A 21,849-nucleotide genomic window follows, 5' to 3' on the forward strand; every position below is an offset into this window, starting at 1 on the left:
AAATTAAAGCCGTCAAAAGGAAGAACATATTTTCATGGCGAATGGGCAATATCCAGCACGCCGCCACACGGACGCCGTTACTCGTAATTTCACGGCGTTCATTGCCTACATTCACCAACTTGTTCTGCATGTTTTAGAAGTGGAATGAAGTTGACTGGCTTAAGTATGTGACATCAGGACCTCTTAAAATAAAAATAGGACATTTCCCGCCACCACCGGGGGGGCGCTATGGCGGAGGTGGGAACTTAATATATGTAGACGTTCAGGGCGGCTCCCTCATCATGTTCAGCAAGTTTGAAGGATGTACGATGAAGTATGTGGGCATGACAGCCGTTCGAAGTGAAACAGTGTGCTCCGAAAAGCTCGCCAAAGTTTGACGGACCCTAGCAGCCACGCCTTTTGACCTAATTACAATCTTTTGATAACTTTTGATCACCACTGGGTGATGATGATGTTGACCAAATTTGAAGACGATCGGATGAAATCCCTAGGACGAGTTCGTTCAAATGTAAGTACTGGAAATGGCCAAAAACTGCAAAAATTAGCTCAAAATCAAAACTTAAAATCAAAATGGCCGACTTCCTGTTGACATTTCACCATGACGGTAAGAGACTTTTTTGTGCGTCCTAGCATGGTAAATATGTGCACCGAATTTGGTGAGGCTGCGATGAAAAAACCCCAATGCAGAGGGGTTTTGGAAATTTTTGGGGGGTGCTATTTTGCAATTTCGCTGCGACACCCCCAAAATATCGAATTTCGGATCCGGCCGGATGACTTTGGAAAGTTTGTTAAGTTTCTGAGCACGGGAACAGGCCGAAATTTCGATTTCAAGAGTGAGCATAATAATAATAACAATAATAACTAGGACTGCAAGCAGTCATATACGAACCCTCGTTCTGCGCGACCGCCTACCCAGGCCAGTGGGTGCCCTTGTGACCAGATGTGGGCATGTGCATACAGGAGGAACCACTCATCACACAGTTTAAAATTTTAAACAAATCACACAATGCATCAAGGAGTTATGACATGTTGATGGTTCATCCACTAGGGGGCGCTGAGTGTACAAACAGAGGGGCCAGGTGTGTTCAGGGGCCAACCGTCGTCATACATGTGAAGTTTCAAGTCAATCAGGCAAAGCATGAAGGCATTATCATGACTTGATGTTCCATGGTGAAGGGTCAAAATGGCGGCGCCATAGCGGCCACACCCTTCAACATAGAGAAAAGCTTTCGATAACTTTTGGTCAGTATCATCTCTGGATGCTGTTAAAGAAATTTGAAGTGCATTGGACAAAATCCCTAGGAGGAGTTCGTTCAAATACATCGTGTGGAAATCATGGCAAAATGACAAGAAAATTCAAAATGGCCAACTTCCTGTTTGGAGTAGACCAATGGTGCAAGAGACTTTTTTGTACGTCTATGCAAGTCACACGTGTACCAATTTTCATCTCCCTACTACAAAAAACCCCTATGGGGAGGGGTTTTTGAAAGTTTCAAGGGGGCGCTATTGAGGCATTTTGCCCCGCCAATGGGCAACACCCCTTTGAATTGTAAGAGGTTGTCATGCTTGACCTGTGTATCAATTGTCATGATGATATGACAAAATTAAAGCCGTCAAAAGGAAGAACGTAATTTCATGGCAAAGGGGCGATATTCGGTACGCCGCCACACAGAAGCCGTTACTCCTAAGTTCACAGCGATCATCGCCTACGTTCACCAACTTGTTCTGCATGTTTTAGAAGTGGAAGGAAGTTCATGGGGTTAACTATGTGACTTCAGTACCTGTTTAAGTATAATGTTCCATGGCGATGGGTCAAAATGGCGGCGCCATAGCGGCCACACCCTTCGACATAGAGAAAAGCTTTCGATAACTTTTGGTCAGTATCGTCTCTGGGTGATCTGGAAGAAATTTGAAGTGCACTGGACAAAATCCCTAGGAGGAGTTCGTTCAAATGCAACGTGGAAATCACGCCAAAATGACAAGAAAATTCAAAATGGCCGACTTCCTGTTTGTAGACAGGATTTCTGTGAGTAGACCCATGGTGCAAGAGACTTTTTTGTACATCTATACAAGTCACACGTGTACCAATTTTCATCTCCCTACTCCAAAAAAAACCCCTATGGGGAGGGTTTTTTGAAAGTTTCAAGGGGGTGCTATTGAGGCATTTTGGCCCGCCCATGGGTGATGCCCCTATGAATTGTAAGAGGTTGTCGTCCTTGACCTGTGTATCAATTTTCATGATGATATGACAAAATTAAAGCCGTCAAAAGGAAGAACGTATTTTCATGGCGAATGGGCAATATTCGGCACACCGCCACACGGACGCCGTTACTCGTAACTTCACGGCGTTCATTGCCTACGTTTGCCAACTTGTTCTGCATGTTTTAGAAGTGGAATGAAGTTGATTGGGGTAAGTATGTGACATCAGGACCTCTTAAAGTAAAAATAGGACATTTCCCGCCACCACCGGGGGCACTATGGCGGAGGTGGGAACTTAATATATGTAGACGTTCAGGGCAGAGCCCTCATCATGTCCAGCAAGTTTGAAGGATCTACGATGAAGTATGTGGGCGTGACAGCCGTTCGAAGTGAAACAGCCACGCCTTTTGACCTAATTAGAATCTTTTGATCACCATTGTGTCGTAATGATGTTGACCAAATTTTAAGATGATCGGATGAAATCTCTAGGACGAGTTCGTTCAAATGTAAGTAGTGGAAATGGCCAAAAATGGCAAAAATTAGCTCAAAATTGAAACTTAAAATCAAAATGGCCGACTTCCTGTCTATATTTCACCATGACGGCAAGAGACTTTTTTGTGCGTCCGACATGGTAAATAAGTGTACCGAATTTCGTGAGGCTACGACGAAGAAACCCCAATGTGGAGGGGTTTTTGAAAATTTCTAGGGGGCGCTATTTCGTGATTTCACTGCAACCATGTGTGACACCCCAAAAAAAATCGAATTTCGGATCCGGCCGGATGACTTTGCAAAGTTTGGTGAGTTTTTGAGCATGGGAACAGGCCGAAATTTCGATTTCAAGAGTGAGAATAATAAATAAATAAATAAATAAATAATAATAATAATAAACAGTGCAATTACAATAGGGTCCTCGTAGGACGTTGTCCCACTCGGGCCCTAACAATAATAATAATAATAATAATAATAATAATAATAATAAACAGCCCAATTGCAATAGGGTCCTCGTAGGACTTTTTTCTACTCGGGCCCTAACAAATAAATAATAATAATAAACAGCACAATTACAATAGGGTCTTCGTAGGTCTTTTTCCTACTCGGGCCCTAATAATAAACAGCGCAATTACAATAGGGTCCTCGTAGGACGTTGTCCTACTCGGGCCCTAATAATAATAATAATAATAAACAGCGCAATTACAATAGGGTCCTTGTAGAACTTTTTCCTACTCGGGCCCTAATAATAATAATAATAATAAACAGCGCAATTACAATAGGGTCCTCGTAGAACTTTTTCCTACTCGGGCCCTAATAATAAACAGCACAATTACAATAGGGTCCTCATAGGACTTTTTCCTACTCGGGCCCTAATAATAATAATAATAAATAATAATAATAATAAACAGCGAAATTACAATAGGGTCCTCATAATACGTTGTCCTACTCGGGCCCTAATAATAATAATAATAATAAACAGCGCAATTACAATAGGGTCCTCGTAGAACTTTTTCCTACTCGGGCCCTAATAATAAACAGCACAATTACAATAGGGTCCTCGTAGGACTTTTTCCTACTCGGGCCCTAATAATAAATAATAATAATAATAAACAGTGCAATTACAATAGGGTCCTCGTAGGACTTTTTCCTACTCGGGTCCTAATAAACAGCGCAATTACAATAGGGTCCTCGTAGGACTTTTTCCTACTCAGGCCCTAATAATAATAATAATAATAATAATAATAAACAGCGCAATTACAATAGGGTCCTCGTAGGACTTTTTTCTACTCGGGCCCTAATTATAGATGTTTTCAGCATCCAAGGTTCGGCAGAAAATGATTAATCATCTACAAAATAATTATTTTATATACAGTGTCCAGTGCACAGAGCAGGTGGAATTGTGTGTGGAAGAGGGCAGCCTCCGAAAATAGCCTCTCAGGTCCTGCCAGGCGCACAGGTAATGGACTTTTAGCAGCCTCGTAAGCACCACGCACATGCCTATAAAACCTCGTACACAAACTGCCCCACGTTGTTGTTACTAAATTTTGAGCATCTTGAAATTAGCACCACGTTCAGAGTTGAGCCTTATTAACTGAAGATAATGCCTCTAAGAGCCACTCAGAGCCACTACTGAATAAACCCTCTCATAGCAAAAACAAAACAAAACAAAACATGCTGCCTGGCTCATTATTCATCCTTCATTATTTGGTGGGACCAGGGCTTAATGCCTCACATTCACCCCAATGTCAGGGTGCTGCCATACAAGGCGCTCACTACACACTGGGAGCAACTAGGGCAGGGGTGGCCAAGTTTGGTCCTTGAGAGCCACATTCTTGACACCCTTAGTTGTCTCCCTGCTCCAACACACCTGAATCCAATGAAAGGCTCATTAAAAGTTTGCTAACGAGCCTTTCATTGGATTCAGGTGTGTTGGAGCAGGGAGACAATTAAGGGTGTCAGGAATGTGGCTCTCGAGGACTGAACTTGGCCACCCCTGAACTAGGGGATTAAGGACCTTGCCCAAAGGCCCTTAGTGATTTTCCAGTCAGGCTGGGATTTCAACCAAGGATCCTCTGCCTCAAGCCCAAAGCATAACCACTCGACCATCACCTCCCCCAGAGGGATAAGAGGAAAACTAGTTGAGAACATCCCCATCGAACAGGCACCCAATACCCAAGGAAGAGCCACCACAGAACACACCTTTGTGGATAAAATCTGAGCACACAAGACCATAACAATAATATAATTTCATACAGAGAAAGAGCACTACAGAGACAGAGGTATAGAGAATAGAGAATAACAGATCCCCCCAAGGCTGCTTTCCTCCCTCTCTACTCTTCTCTCTGTACACAGTTGCAACTCCAGCCACCAGTTTGTAAAGCTCGCAAAGTCTGCCAATGACACAACCCTCATCGGACTCATCTCTGATGGGGACGAGTCTGCCTACAGATGGGAGATTGATCACCTAGTGTCTGGGTGCAAACAGAACAATCTGGAGCTCAATGCCCTCAAGACAGTGGTTGTTGATTTAAATAATAAATAAATAAATTTGATTCTGATTCTGATGCCAAGAATAGAGCAGACACAGAGAGGTATAGAGAATACCGGGGAACTCCTGTCCACCCTTCAAATGGGTGACAAAAAAGTATAGGACTGTACAGATGCAACAGAGCAACACACAATGACATATCAAGACAAATGGCTTCATCATGATAAACATCACACAGTGCTTCACCTCATATCAGATGCAAGAAAAGAAATAAGAGGTTTTGGCTGATGCTTACTGCTTTGCAGCTGATTGGCTTGCCATTCATGTCAGTGGTGGGTGTAGCCAAGAACTCCCATTGTCGCCCTTTATTGTAGGTGATGAGTGTTGTCACTTTACCATCAATCTTCTGATTGACGAGGAAGACGCCTTTGAGTCCACGTACCTGGAAAAAATATGAGTTTATAACAACAACAACAACAACAAAAGTAAAATAAAACATCAATAAATCAATTAAAATAAAAAAGATAATTTAACCCTCTGGGGTCTGGGGGGGGATTTTTGGACAGTTCACTCGCCTGGCATAAATGTTTTATTATCGCTGTTAACAGCTCTCCATGCATTCCACAATCAAGTTTTATGTCTCTTTTTTTCAGGACAACCTGTGCTTTCATTACATATATGATTTTGTTGTGTTTTATAAGTGTAATAAAGGTTTACAATCAGAAATAAGAAAGGAAAAAGTAAAGCGGTAATTATTTTCCACACACATTTATTCAAAACACAAGCAAACTATAATAAACAACTGTTTTGACACTTTATAAAGGCAATTTGAGGTCTTGTGTGAAAGACTGTACAACAAAAAGTTCAAACAATAAACACAAATGCACATTTTGAACAACATATACAAAATGGTCTATGCGTTTTTGTTTGTCTTCATCTCACAGCAATTTCTGTCTGCTATTACACAAAGGTTACATCACAAACTTCTACTTCTACTACTGTGTTTTGGAGTGTTCTGTGCTGTTCCTAAAGCAGCTTTCATTCACACTTTGGCCCACTTTGGCTCCTTACAGTCTGAGGAGCGGCCCTCCCCCTCACTCCATTGATATGGTAAACAGTGCTTTACGCCGAGAAAGCAACAGAGTTATCCAGTGACATTCATATTCAAACTAGTGGAGCAATCCTGACAGTTACACACTCTTTGTTTGAGCACGTGAGATTGTCATCAGAGGCTCTCCATCTGCTCCGTCTGCTTTCACTGATCGCTGTGCATAATGGCGCAGGGTGCATGGAGCCCAATAGTATGTACTCATTGGAGCACTCAGGGGGGTATTCAAATGGGCCAACTAGTAACATATCACTCCTGAAAATGATGTTTGACTTTTCACATGAGGTAAATCTGCATTACGATTGAATTTTGGAAAACCATGTGACAGTGAACCAATTCCGATTGGACACTCACATTGCGCACACCATCACACAGGTTCTATGAGGAATACAAAGATAATAATAATAATAAATTTGATTTCTAATGCACTTTTGTTTGATACCAAACCTCAAAGTGCTACAAGGGCAAACAGAGAAAACAGATAAAACAACAAAATACAGCAATTTCAACAATTTAAAACAGTGCATAAAAAAAGTAAAAAATAGCAAACAGCATTTAGTCCATATATGCTTTTCTAAAAAGGAAAGTTTTAAGTCCTTTCTTAAAAGCATCCACTGTCTGTGGAGCCCTGAGGTGGTCCGGGAGAGCATTCCACAGACGGGGAACTGCGGCCTCAAAGGCTCTGTCACCCATAGTTTTAAGCCGTGTCCTGGGCGGGAGCAAATGGTGCTGTTGGCCTGACCGGGTCCGGGTTCATGTTTGTGGTGTGAGCAGTTCGGTGAGGTAAGTGGGGGCCGCACCGTGCAGACAGTGATGGGTGTGCAGAAGGATCTTGTATTCTATACGGAGGTGAACAGGGAGCCAGTGGAGGGTGTGGAGGATGGGGGTGATGTGCTCATGTTTCCGCACCCTCATCAGGATCCTGGCAGCTCTGTTTTGAACATATTGGAGCATTTGAAGGCTCCTGCCAGGGATCCCAATGAGGAGTGTGTTACAGTAGTCCAACCTGGAGGAGACAAAGGCATGGACAAGCTTCTCTGCAGCAGGGAGGGAAAGGGAGGGGCGCAGTCTGGAAATATTTTGTAGATGAAAAAATGAAGTTTTATATGGAAGTGACGTGAGCATCAAAGGAGAGCTGGGGGTCAAACGTAACCCCCAGGTTGGTAACAGAGGGAGAAAGGGTAATGGTGTGGCCAAAGAATGAAACAGAGGTGATGGGGGAGGAGCGTAATTGATTTGAGGTTCTGGTTTGGATGGCTTCTGTTTTTGAGCCATTTAGCTGCAGGAAGTTTTGACTCATCCATGCCTTGATCTCCTCCAGGCAGAAGCCAAGACGGGTGAGGATGGTGGAGAGGGGGTTTGAGGGGGAGATCTTGAAATATAGTTGTGTGTCATGATGATGAAGATAGCCAATGGCTGTCTCGAAAGTCAGCGGAGTTAACTTTTCAGCAAAAAATAGTAAGTTTCTATCTCATATCATTAAAAAGTTATTTATAATTTAATAAAGCTTGGTCTTAGCCGTCATCGGCCCCAGAGGATTAATCCAGAAATGGTCTCACTTCTTTTTCAATCAAGATTTCACACTCAGTGAGCTGAAATTCTACACATTCTTGAGCAATGTTGGTTTCTCAGAATGCAAAAGATGGAGAGCCACGCCCCACTTTTTCTGGGTTAACTGCCTTTCAAATTGAAGGCGTTATTGGCTTAAATTAATGTGTCCGGTTGCTTCAGACACTTTGGGGGTATTGAATGCAGTGGGGGGTGGGGTTGCTACGTTACATTCTGACTTTTTCCACAACTCTCTCGTCATTTTTTTATTGCAAATAAATGTCTGAACAATTTGGAACTTTGCTGCATCAATTTTTTTCCAGAAACTGTGAGAGACCTCCAGGTGGACACCGGTCGGAAAATTAATATGGCTTTCAGAGGACGATTTTATGGGGATTACACAGATTAAGGAGTGATCCAGACGGTTTAAAGACCGCCCACAACTGCTGAGAGTGCGCCGCGCTCCGAGCGCCGATCGACAGGCTCAAACCCCGCTGAAACAACCAGATCATTTCCAACGTGAAGGCTTTGTTGATCCGGGACGTCGTCTCACTTTCACAAAAAGGCAGAAGGCGTGGACATCAGCACTTTTTCGGCACATTCCACTGTAACAGGAGTTTTTTTCATGGAAAGAAAAGCAGAGGGACGCGCCACGGAGCCGTTCATGACGCGGCACAAAACCACCTCCATGTTGGTCTCACAGGACGGCTTTCAGGTGGATTTCAGATGGCTGTCGGTTGCTTTTCAGTCTGTGATTATTCGAGAAATTGAGCATGAGCTGGACATCCCCCAACATGTCCTATGAGGCTTCATCACAGCGTTGCTTTGTGCCATGCGGCTCCACTGCGAGCTCCACTCCGAGCTCCTCCCGAGTGACCGAGCTCCTCACCCTATCTCTAAGGGAGCGCCCAGCCACCATGCGGAGGAAACTCATCTCGGCCACTTGTACTTGCGATCTTGTTCTTTTGGTTATGAGCCAAATCTCATGACCATAGGTGAGAATCGGAACGTAAATCGATCGGTAAATCGAGAGCTTTGCCCCCCTACTCAGCTCTCTCTTCACCACGAAGATCCGATACAGCAACCGCATCACTGCAGACGCTGCACCGATCTGTCTATCGATCTCACGCTCCATCCACTGCTCACTCGTGAACAAGACCCCGAGATACTTAAACTCCTCCACTTGAGGCAAGGACACTCCACCGACCTGAAGAGGGCAAAGCACCTTTTTCCGGTCGAGAACCATGGCCTCGGATTTGGAGGTGCTGATTTTCATCCCGGATGCTTCACACTCGGCTGCAAACCGCCCAGAACCACATCATCCGCAAACAGCAGAGACAAGATTCTGTGGTTCCCAAACCAGACCCCCTCTACACCCTGGCTGTGCCTAGAAATTCTGTCCATAAAAATTATGAACAGAACAGGTGACAAAGGGCAGCCCTGGCGGAGGCCAATGTGCACTGGAAACAGGTTTGATTTGCTACTGGCAATGCGAACCAAGCTCCTGCTGCGGTCGTACAGGGACCGGATAGACCTTAGCAAAGGACCCCAGACCCCGTACTCCCGAAGCACTCCCCACAGGATGCCCCGAGGGACACGGTCAAATGCCTTCTCCAGATCCACAAAACACATGTGGACTGATTGGGCGAACTCCCATGAACCCTCGAGCACCCGATGGAGCGTGTAGAGCTGGTCCAGTGTGCTGCGACCAGGACGAAAACCACACTGCTCCTCCTGAATCCGATGTTTGACCATCGGTCAAATTCTCCTCTCCAGTACTCTGGAATAGACCTTACCAGGCAGGCTGAGCAATGTGATCCCCCTATAGTTGGAACACACCCTCCGGTCCTCCTTCTTAAACAGAGGGACCACCACCCCGGTCTGCCAATCCAGAGGCACTGTCCGCGATCGCCACGCGATGTTGCAGAGACGTGTCAGCCAAGACAGTCCCACAACATCCAGAGACTTAAGGTACTCAGGACGGATTTCATCCACCCCAGGAGCCTTGCCACCGAGGAGCTTTCTAACCACCTCGGTGACTTCGGCCTGGGTAATGGATGAGTCCGCCTCTGAGTCCCCAGTCTCTGCTTCCTCTTTGGAAGACGTGATGATGGGATTGAGGAGATCCTCGAAGTACTCCTTCCATCGCCCAACAACATCCCCAGTCAGGGTCAACAGCTCTCCACCCGCACCGTAAACAGTGCTGGTGGAGAGCTGCTTCCGCCTCCTGAGGCATCGGACGGTTTGCCAGAATCTCTTAGAGGCCGACCGATAGTGCTCCTCCAGGGCCTCCCCGAACTCCTCCCAGACCAGGGTTTTTGCCTCTGCGACCGCACGGGCTGCGGCACGCTTGGCCTGCCGGTACCTGTCAGCTGCCTCTGGGGTCCCACCTACCAACAAAGGTAAGTAGGACTCCTTCTTCAGCTTGACGGCATCCCTTACTTCCGGTGTCCACCACCGGGTTCGGGGATTGTCGCCGCGACAGGCACCAGAGACCTTGCGACCACAGCTACGAGCGGCTGCATCGACAATGGAGGTGGAGAACACGGTCCACTCGGACTCCATGTCTCCAACCTCCGCCGGGATCTGGGAGAAGCTCTCCCGGAGGTGGGAGTTGAAGACCCCGCTGACAGAGGGTTCCGCCAGTCGTTCCCAGCAGACCCTCATGATACATTTGGGCCTGCCAGGTCTGACCGGCTTCCTCCCCTCCCAGCGGTTCCAACTCACCATCAGGTGGTGATCGGTCGACAGCTCTGCCCCTCTCTTCACTCGAGTGTCCGAGACACGTAGCCGAAGGTCAGATGATACGACTACAAAGTCGATCATCGACCTCTGGCTAAGGGTGTCCTGGTGCCACGTGCACTTATGGACACCCTTGTGCTCGAACATGGTGTTCGTGATGGACAAACTGACTAGCACAGAAGTCCAACAACTGAACACCACTCGGGTTCAGATCGGGGAGGCCGTGCTTCCCGATCACCCCCCTCCAGGTCTCACTGTCTCCGCCCACGTGGGCGTTGAAATCCCTCAGGAGCACAAGTCGGAGTGCTGTCTAGTACCCCTCCCAGGGACTCCAGGAAGGTCGGGTACTCTGCACTGCTGCTCGGCCCGTAGGCCGAGACAACAGTGAGAGACCTGTCCCCAACCCGAAGGCGTAGGGACACGACCCTCTCGAGTGAACTCCAACACATGGCGACTGAGCTGGGGAGCAATAAGCAATGCGACCCCAGCTCTCCGCCTCTCCCCGTGGGCAATGCCAGAAAAATGAAGCGTCCAGCCCCTCCCCAGGAGTTGGGTACCAGAGCCCAAGCTGTGCGTGGAGGTGAGCCCGACTAGCTGTAGTCGGTATCTCTCAACCTTCCGCACAAGCTCAGGCTCCTTCCCCCCCCAGCGAGGTGACATTCCATGTCCCAACAGCCAGGGGCTGTGAGCATGGACCGGGCCGCCGGGCCACCCGCCCTCGACCGTCACCCAATCCTCTTTGCACCCGACCCCCATGGCCCCCTCTGCAGGTGGTGAACCCACAGGAGGGTGGGCCCACGTTGCTCTTTCGGGCTGAGTCCGGCCGGGCCCCATGGGCTAAGGCCCGACCACCAGGCACTCGTTATTCCTTTTTTTTTAATTATTGTTTAGTGTTTCATTATATTTTAAGATTTTTTTTTTTGTCCCACAGTGCACTTCAAAAACTTCCAGTGATGAGCTGGATACCATGAAGTCCAGTCTGAAGAAAACATCTCTGCTCTTCCAAATGGGATAAAGTGTCTTCAAAAAGTCCACCAGAGGTCAAAGCTGCAGAAGAGACCTTCATCTGGTTAAATGTCCCGAGAGTCCAGCAAACTAACACCTGCTTCTACTCTTCTAAATAAAACAAAGGCTCTTTAAACAGCAAATATTGAATTATTTTTTAAAAAACTCTTTAATTTTATATTTTAACATTAAATGAATGGATCATTAAACATGTCTACAAAGTCAAAGTTCAGTCAAAAGACATTTGCACAGGTAGAAGCCCCATCCCTATTGTGCACAATTTTAAAGCATTTACAATCACTAGTCAGATTCATATTTTAGAAATGACCCTGTCCTGATCACAACATTAAATACAATCACGTGTTCTGAAGTAATTACAAGTTGGAATGACTCAATTAAAAATATAATTTCATTATGAGGTTTATGTCATATTAAGAAATCCTGCTTTACAATCACACTGCAGTCATTGTCAGTGTTGGGGAAAGTAACTTTGGAAAGTTACTTCATTAGTTAGTCTATACAGTTAGATTTTACAGTTACTTCTTACATTTACTTCATTAGCAGCTGCGGACACCTTGTCGGCAGCTGCTGAATGTAATTAATAAAGTTACTCATAATCTAATTTGGTTATTTTTAAGATTTAGTACTCAGAAAAGTAACTATTAGTTACTTTGCTGATTAGTTACTTTTCTGATTGCTCAATTTTACGAGTAACCAAGTTAGATTACTCGTTACCTTATTAGTTACATTACTTATTAGTTGCAAGTTTTCTGCAGATTCTAATAAAGTAATTGCATAAAGCTGCTAATGAAGTAACTGCATAAAGCACCTGTATAAAGCAACTAAAAAAGTATCTAAAAAAGTAACTTGTCAAAGTTACTTTCCACAACAATGACTCATTGTTAAATCACTTCCTATATTGCATTTATAATAAACATTTGCATTTATTTACAGTGTCTCTTTTTCTGGTTGAAATGCAGATAATCTAAATGTACACATTAATTTCCATGCTATTTTATTTGTCTAAAAATAAATGTCCAAGTTTCCTTATTATGTTAATAAAGAAATCATCTTATCTGAAACAACAGGTAAGTCATGGTTTTAATTTACAGATGAAGAAAGGTTTCTAAAGAATCTTTTACTTTTTACTATTTTAATTACAAATGTTCTAATGTAAGAAATGCTTTTTACAGTAATCAGAAATTAATTTGAGGTTAAAAAAACATTTGCAAGGATTTTCTTCAGAAATTTACTGTATATAAATGAGCAGTTCTGTGACATGTTTCTGTGCTGTAGTTTTCCTGGTTTCGCCTGATGCCTCGTTTGTACTGGACATCGCAAAGCTACGTCACAGTGCACAGAGGTGAAAGCTGGATTGGGTTGAACTTTGACCACTGCAGATTGACAAGTGGCAATGCACGCTCCCTGCAAAGCATGGCTTCAGCTTGGGTTTTGACGCAACACTTCACATCAAAAAACATGAAGCATCTCATTGAAAATAATGCTTTTTAGACCGATCTACGACGCCGTCAACGCTTGCAGTATGAAAAGCCCATTAGGCTGAAAACTTCTCAATCCTCCCTTGTTTAATTAAGTCACATATGTGGCTTCCCAAAAACATTTAAGCTAATAGGTACAAACATGCTAGTGATCTCTAAGTGAGCCTGGACATCTCTGAGATAGTGATAACTGAAAGTTGTGAAGAGAGACCACAAAATTCAAATAAATAACTCAAACATTTAACTAAATATCAAGTCATAATTTCAGTTAATGTTTCCACAAGCATCAATGCCACCTGTGTTAAATTGTAGTACATATTTGAAATTAAAAGACTGCATTTTGTGAAACAATACTAATTTTAGTGAGAAACACACAAAATAGGACAATCCTGTGCACCGGTAAAATTTCCTGTATATTTGTTTTGTAAATTGTTTGTAAATTGTGTCGTTAGCATGGCCCAAGCAGAGAGTCACCCCTTTGAGTCTGGTCTGCTTGAGGTTTCTTCCTCAAATCATCAGAGGGAGTTTTTTCCTTACCACTGTCGCCTGTGTGCTTGCTCTGGGGGTTGGTAAGGTTAGACCTTAACTTGTGTGAAGTGCCTTAAGGTAACTTTGTTGTGATTTGCTGCTATGTAAATGAAAATAAATGTAACTGAATTAAATTGGATCAAACTGGCAAATGCCATTTTCTAAAATAAGTTTTTCAAATAACACAAAGTGTCAGTGTGGAATGCTGATGTTCAAACAATAAATTACTTAGACACACATGCATGAAGGGAGGCACCCCCTGCCTCCGTTCAAAAAAGACACTCCCACCACATCTATCCTTCTTTTCACATAGAACTGGGTGTCCATTTGAGGCCTCATAAAGCATTTGTTTTTTTGTTGTTTTTTTTACTGAGCCCACTAGATGGCAGTGTTCATTTTAAAAAGTTCAAAGCACAAGGCACTTTAGTAGAACCATTTTTTGGCTAGATGCTTCCTTTTTCTGGACAAAAAAAAAAGAAAAAAAAAAGAAAAACGCCAAATGCTTCATCGGGCCCTCACATGGTGATCGCTACCTCATCCCTCTTTGACCCTCAACTCACCTCCAAGATGTCAATGATGACATTTTCCTCTGGCTGCTTGGTGCTACGAACATTTTCCAGGACAATGGAGTAGTAGACACCTTGTGCATCTGACTGGTACAGGTTATATGTATCTGACTGGTACCACTCCTGGATGGCAAGGAATACCTGGTTCCCGTCTGTACTCACAATGTGAACATCCTGGGGGTGGAGACAGATCGATAAAGGTTGTCAGTCATCCTTGTAGGATATGTTTACACAATTACCAACTGAGTTCTCCAGTTTCATATAAAGACATCACCTAGATGTAGTGATGAAGTGACAATCTGATTGATAAAATTTGTAAATCATAGAATTATCATCTTATAAAAGCCTGACAAATTAACTGAGAAAAGAAAAACTGTTCAGCTACTACTGCTCAGAAAACCTGTTAGATATACTTGTAGAAACATGTATCAGCCACATATCTTCATTACTCAAAAAATTTGTAAGTTGTGAGTTGACTGCTGTCACCTCAAAGCAAATTTTGCTAATCTATGTGAGCAGGAATGTGTCATGGTGTTTTAAGTATTAAACCATTTTATGGCCAAATCAGGATTCACAAAACAATTGGCTTTTTTTCTGAGTTCTCTTGTCACAAACGGGTTAAAAGCAAAAAGAAGTGCAGTCTGTGTTGGACTATACTTTTTTTGTTTAAGAGACTGCCATCTACTGGGCTGTGCAATAACAGCAAAAAAGGTCTTCGGTCAACACCCATAAAGCTCTGGGGCCACACCAGTCCAAGCCATGCTAGCAGAGTGTGCAGTGATCACCTGGCAGAGGTGATCACCAACATTTTCAGCCTCTCCCTGAGACAGTCTGTGTTCCCCACCTCCTTCAAGGCTTCCACCATCCTCCCTGTCCCTCCAAAAATCCTGCAGTCACCTGTCTAAATGATTACTGACCCACTGCACTAACATCATTCTTCATGAAGTGCTTTGAGCAGCTGGTCAAAACCTAGATCTGCTCTATCCTCTTAGACACCTTAGACCCACTTCAGTTTGCCTACAGATCAAACAGGGCTATGGAGAAAGCCATTGCTCTGGAAACACACACTGTCCTCACCGACCTTCATAGACTACAGCTCATCTTTCAACACAATCATCCAGTCAAAACTCATCCCCAAGCTGGAGGATGCTGGACTGGAGACGTCCATCTGCAGATGGATTTCTGCCTTTCTGATAGGCAGGCCACAGGTGGAGAGAGTTGGTAAACACACCAATTCCACGCTGATCCTGCACACAGGTGTCTCACTGGGCTGTATGCTTAAGGTGCACTGACACTGATTCACGCACTTGCATGACCTGTGTCATGCAGGAGAGTAAACTCGTCTTTAACTGGTGCAGATGGCGCCCCTCTCATTGCACAAAGAGAATTTTGAAATGTTCAAAAAATCCTTCACGCATAAATGTCGTGCTATGTGGCGCGATCTGCTCTCCAACACGACGTGCAGCTTGTTAAGTGGAGTAAAGAAGTGAACAGAGCGAGTGGTTGCGTCAGCAGATCGCATCAGAGTGCAGCTGGTCTGAATGATAAGATGTTAAAACTGTCAGAAACATATTTTAACAGCTGCAGACAGCTGTTAATACTTTTTAATAGTGCTTTATTGTTTTTATCTGCAGTGGGTGGTACCCTGTGCAAGTGTGCACATGGCAAACCCACTTTTGTAATGCTTGTGATTAGTTTTCTGCTTTTTTCGGCAATTTTTGAGGCAGTGTGGGGAAATCCCTTTGTTCCAGGCTCCAGATGTCCCATTGTTTACAGCCGGGATCAACTGCTTGGACTAAGAGACTCTATGTACAGTGGGCCGGGTCCCCACTATGTTGAGCACCTGGACATACCTGCAGACATACGAAGGAGACAGAAAGGCTGCAGGGGTGGCCGGACGAAGCGGAGAAGGACTTATATTCCGTCTGTGGTCATGGGGAATGTAATGTTTCTCCGCAACAAGACCAAGGAGCTAGCAGTGCTAACCCGTTTCCAGGGGCTGTATAAAGGCTGCAGTCTCATGTGCTTCACGGAGACGTGGTTGGATAAACATGTACCAGACTGTTATCAAAATGAACGGCTTCACACTCATCCGCACGGACAGGACGTTGGCGGAGAGTGGGAAGACAAGAGGAGGTGGGCTCACCGTTTATGTGAGTGAGAGATGGTGGAGCGCAGCTCATGTTCATGTGAAGGATCAGATCTGCTCCTCGGACGTGGAGCTACTCGCAGTGAGCATGAGGCCGTACTATCTCCCAAGGGAGTTTGGAAGTGTGATTATGCTCTGCACGTATATGCCTCCTTCTGCAGACGCCACAGCCGCCTGTGAGCGGATCCACAGCACAGTGACGCGACTACAGACACAACACCCCCGTGCCCTCCTCCTCATCACAGGGGACTTTAACCACGCCTCCCTCTCCGCCACCCTCCCCACGTTCACCCAGTATGTCACGTGTAAAACCAGGGACAATAGAATACTGGACCTTTTTTACGCTAATGTGGATGACGCTTACACCTCCGCCCCCCCTCCCCCCGCTGGGACGCTCTGATCACAGTCTCGTCTATCTGCTCCCCCAATACACACCCAGGGTGAGAAGAGAGCCAGTGCAGAAAAGGTCAGTGAAACTCTGGACTGAAGAGGCCACTGAGAGGCTGAGGGACTGTTTCAGAACCACATATTGGAGCATGTTTCAAAACTCCGATGGTGAAGACATCAACGGCCTGACCCAGTGTGTCACTGACTACATGAACTTCTGTGTGGAGAGCACTGTGCCCACCTGGAGGGTACGGTGCTTTCCCAACAACCACCCCTGGGTGACCCGCGAGCTGAAGGTCCTGATGAACTAGAAGAAGAGGGCTTTCAACTCAGGAGACAGAGAGGAGCAGCGTAGAGTCCAACAGGAACTCCAGTGGAAGATCCGGGCAGCCAAGAAGGAGTATGGAAGGAAGATGGAGGAGCAGCTGGCCCAGAACAACGTCAGGGATGTGTGGAGATGCCTCGAGACCGCCTCTGGATTTGGGCAGGGTGCCAGCAGGACTGCAGATGGAGATTCTCGGTTTGCAGAGGAGCTAAACAGTTACTTTAACTGTTTGGCTTCTCCACACCTGCCCCCTGCCTGCTCCTGGCTCTCCACGTCTCCAGCAGCCAGCCCTCCAGCCCCCCTGACCCCCCACCTTCTTCCCTCTGATCACCTCCACTGCACCCCGGACTTTGTCCCTCCTCTCCCCGGACCGTATCCAGCACCAGCCCACCTCAGCTCACACCTCAGCCCCCCCCTCCCTCCACCCTCACTGTAACTCTGTCTGAAGTGAGAGGCCAGCTCCTGCGACTGAAGCAAAGGAAAGCAGCAGGACCTGATGGGATCTCCCCAAGGCTGCTGAGGACCTGTGCAGATGAGCTCTGTGAGGTCCTCAGCCACATCTTCAACAACAGCCTCAGCCTGGGGGTGGCCCCCACCCTGTGGAAGACCTCCTGCGTGGTCCCGGTTCCCAAAACACCACACGCCAAGGAACCAGCCCACTACAGACCAGTTGCCCTGACCTCCAACGTCATGAAGACCATGGAGCGGCTCGTCCTTTCTCATCTCCGCACCGTGGTTAGTGACATCCTGGACCCATTGCAGTTCGCCTACAGGCCCAACATCGGGGTAGACGATGCTGTCATCTACCTACTGCAGCAAGTGCTCACCCACCTGGAGACCGGCAGGAGCTCTGTGAGAGTCATGTTCTTTGATTTCTCCAGCGCTTTCAACACCATCAGACCGGCACTGCTGCAGAGGAAGCTGGAGAATGCAGGTGTGGATGGACATCTCGCCACCTGGACCATCGACTACCGCACTGACCACCCGCAGTACGTGCGGCTGCGCAGCTGTCAGTCTGAGGTGGTAAGGTGCAGCACTGGGGCCCCCCAGGGCACTGTCCTCTCGCCTTTCCTCTTCACCCTTTACACCTCGGACTTCACCTACAACACGGACAGCTGCCATCTCCAGAAGTTCTCTGATGACTCCGCCATTGTGGGTCGTGTGTCTGAAGGGAACGAGCTGGAGTATCGGTCATCACAGACTTTGTGGACTGATGTGAGCGCAACCACTTGTGTCTCAACACCAGTAAGATGAAGGAGATGGTGATCGACTTCAGGAGGAAACCACCACCTCACCCACTGGTGAACATCCAGGGGGAGGACATAGAGACTGTGGACAGCTTTAAATACCTGGGTGTTCACCTCAACAACAAACTGGACTGGAGTCACAACACTGACACCCTGTACAAGAAAGGCCAGAGTCACCTCCACCTCCTGAGGAGACTGAGATCCTTTGGACTGAGCAGGCCTCTGCTTAAGACCTTCTATGACTCTGTTGTGGCCTCTGCTCTCCTCTATGCTGTTGTCTTTTGGGCCCCGGGCAGCACAGAGCGAGAGAGAAAGAGACTGAACAAGCTGGTCAGGAAGTCCAGCTCTGTCCTTGCTGTCCTCTGGACTCTCTGGAGGAGGTGGCTGAGAGGAGGGTGTTAGCCAAGTTCAAATCCATCATGGACAAGTCCTCTCACCCTCTGCACCGGACTGTCGTGGAGCTGTGCAGCTCTTTCAGTGGCAGACTGAGACACCCTCAGAGCAAGAAGGAACGATACCGCAGGTCGTTCTTCCTGCTGCTGTCAGACTGTACAATAACACTGTGAAATAACCACATGCAATAATACGTCCACAAATCACGTGCAATATTAATATGTCCACAAATCATCTCGTTTACAAATCCCAGCACTAATGTCATCTTATCACATCTAACTTCCACTAAGATGCTCCTGTCTTTTTCAATTCCAATCATGTTTATGTATGCATGTGTACTTATATAAGTACGTACAGTGAGGAAAATAAGTATTTGAATACCCTGCGATTTTGCAAGTTCTCCCACTTAGAAATCATGGAGGGGTCTGAAATTTTCATCTTAGGTGCATGTCCACTGTGAGAGACATGTTAATATTTGGTAGAGTAGCCTTTGTTTGCAAATACAGAGGTCAAACGTTTCCTGTAGTTTTTCACGAGGTTTTCACACACTGCAACAGGGATTTTGGTCCACTCCTCCATTTTGATCTTGTCAAAATCTTTCAGGTTTGGAGTTTCAGCTCCCTCCAAAGATTTTCTATTGAGTTCAGGTCCGGAGACTGGCCAGGCCACTCCAGGACCTTGAAATGCTTCTGCCCCTCCTCAGTTTGCCTGACTGTGTATTTGGGGTTATGTCATGCTGGAAGACCCAGCCATGACCCATCTTCAATGCTCTTACTGAGGGTAAGGAGGTTCTTTGCCAAAATATCACAATACATGACCCCATCCATCCTCCCCTTCAATACGGTGCAGTCGTCCCTGTCCCCTTTGCAGAAAAGCACCCCCAGAGTATGATGTTTCCACCCCCATGCTTCACGGTTGGGATGGTTTTCTTGGGGGCTGTTCTCATCCTCTAAACATGGTAAGTGGAGTTGATTCCAAAAAGCTCTATTCTGGTCTCATCTGACCACATGACCTTCTCCCATGCCTCCTCTGAATCATCCAGATGGTCACTGGTGAACTTCAAACGGGCCTGGACATGTGCTGGCTTGAGCAAGGGGACCTTGCTGCCCTGCAGGATTTTAAACCATGACAGCATCATGTGTTACTAATGCAATCTTTGTGACTGTGGTCCCAGCTCTCTTCAGGTCATTGACCAGGTCCTCCTGTGTAGTTCTGAGCTTTCTCAGAATCATCCTTACCCCACAAAGTGAGATCTTGCATGGAATCCCAGACCAAGGGAGATTGACAGTCATCTTGTGTTTCTTCCACTTTCTAATAAATAATCATAACAGTTGTTGTCTTCTACCAAGCTGCTTGCCTGACGTCCATCCCAGCCTTGTGCAGGTCTACAGTTTTGTCCCTGGTGTCCGTAGACAGCTCTTTGGTCTTGGCTATGGTGGACAGGTTGGAGTGTGATTAATTGTGTGAACAGGTGTCTTTTATACAGGTAACACGTTCAAACAGGTGCAATTAATACTGGTAAAGAGTGCAGAATAAGAGGTGCTTCTTAAAGAAAAATTAACAGGTTTGTGTGAGCCAGAATTCTTGCTGGTTGGTAGGGGCTCAAATACTTATTTGCAGCAGTAACATACAAATAAATTATTAAAAAATCATACATTGTGATTTCTGGATTTTTAGATTATGTCTCTCACAGTGGACATGCACCTCTGTGCAGCATCCAACACAGAGCACGTCAGGTGGTGGAACAAAGCACAGCATCCAGCTGGGATCACAGTTGGTGGGATCATCACAATGACATGCATGCAAGTGTCTGCAGCTAGTGTCAGTGCACCTTTAAGCCTCGGTCCCACCGAGTGAAGGAGTAAAGAAGGAGCCACGCACCCTGTTTTTTTTGTTTTGTGAGCTATCGTGGCATTATAGTGGCTCAGAGTGGCTCTTAGAGGCATTATCTTCAGTTAACGAGGCTCCTCTCTGAGCGTGGCGCTAATTTCAAGATGTTCAAAATTTAGCAACAACAGCATGGCGCAGTTTGTGTTCGAGTTACTGCGATGGTTTAGAGGCATTTGCGTGGTGCTTACGAGTCTGCAAAAAGTCCATTATCCGTGCGCCTGGCACCTTCGCAGGACCTGAGAGGCTATTTTTGGAGCGGCTCCTCCTCTTGCGCACACAACTGCACCTGCTCTGTGCGCTGGACTCTATATATTTTGTAGTGGATTAATCATTTTCTGCCAAACCTTGGATGTTGAAAACACTTCTAATCACTTCTGGCATCACAGAGGACTGTTTCATCTGGACACGTTTTTTCTCTCTGTTTCCTGCTCCATGTGGGATGTATTTTGAGCAGCTTAAGGTAATTATTTTTAATGTTTTTTATAGCTTGATAAAACAGTTCCTTGCTATAAAAGTATGTCTGTATGTTGATGTCTGTTGTATGTAAAAGTATGTTGATTTAATATCTTGTTAATGGATCACTGTGTGCACGCACTGAGGAAGGACCAAATATTTTTGGAGTGGGTCTCCTCTTTGCGCACCAAATTCCACCTGCTCTGTGCGCTGGACTCTATATAAAATAATTATTTTGTAGCGGATTAATCATTTCTGTCAAACCTTGGATGTCGAAAATACCTGTAATCACTTCTGGAATTAATGTATCACATGAGCTCCGCTGTGTGTGCGCACTGAGGCAGTGACTCATCATCACGCTTCAAACGAGCATTTAGGCAGAACGCCAGCTCACAAAAGAGTGATATTTCGGTCAATATTGGACGAACACAAAGTTAAAATTTGGGTGACTGCGTGAACGTGGATGTGTGTTTAAAGCCATGGAAGATAATAACTCCAGTGGAGCAGCTAAGAGCAGGAGCTGTGCAGCAACACAGGTGGAGAGCGCACAAAAGAGCGATTTTTAAGACACAACACAAAGTTAAAAGTTGTATCATGGTGACTTGTAAGCTGCGGAAGAAATAAAGAAATATATATATTGAAAATGATCCACAGGTGTATATAATAAAACGGCCACCTCATTCTATATGCAGAACGGCACCGCGTGCAAAAGAGCGCTTTTGCAGAAATAAACAGACGAACACAAAGTTAAAGTGGAATCACGTTGTAAAAATGATTGTGCTTAAAGCCAGGGAAAAAATAAAGCCAGCAAGCCACGGATGGAACGGAAG

At 45.7% G+C, this 21,849-nt stretch overlaps 1 protein-coding gene across 1 annotated transcript in view; it reads right to left on the reverse strand.

The window, feature by feature from the left end:
• Window positions 1-21,849, reverse strand: part of sorcs2 (sortilin-related VPS10 domain containing receptor 2) — a gene marked incomplete at its 5' end in the record, with an annotated part of 485,537 nt that overhangs the window by 130,748 nt on the left and 332,940 nt on the right. The window contains 2 exons of the mRNA XM_034165018.1: window positions 5,475-5,621; window positions 14,170-14,349. Coding sequence (XP_034020909.1) covers window positions 5,475-5,621; window positions 14,170-14,349 — 327 coding nt within the window. The remainder of the gene's footprint in view (window positions 1-5,474; window positions 5,622-14,169; window positions 14,350-21,849) is intronic.

This window comes from Thalassophryne amazonica, chromosome 23 (assembly GCF_902500255.1).
Source record: "Thalassophryne amazonica chromosome 23, fThaAma1.1, whole genome shotgun sequence".
NCBI classification, from domain to species: Eukaryota; Metazoa; Chordata; class Actinopteri; order Batrachoidiformes; family Batrachoididae; genus Thalassophryne; species Thalassophryne amazonica.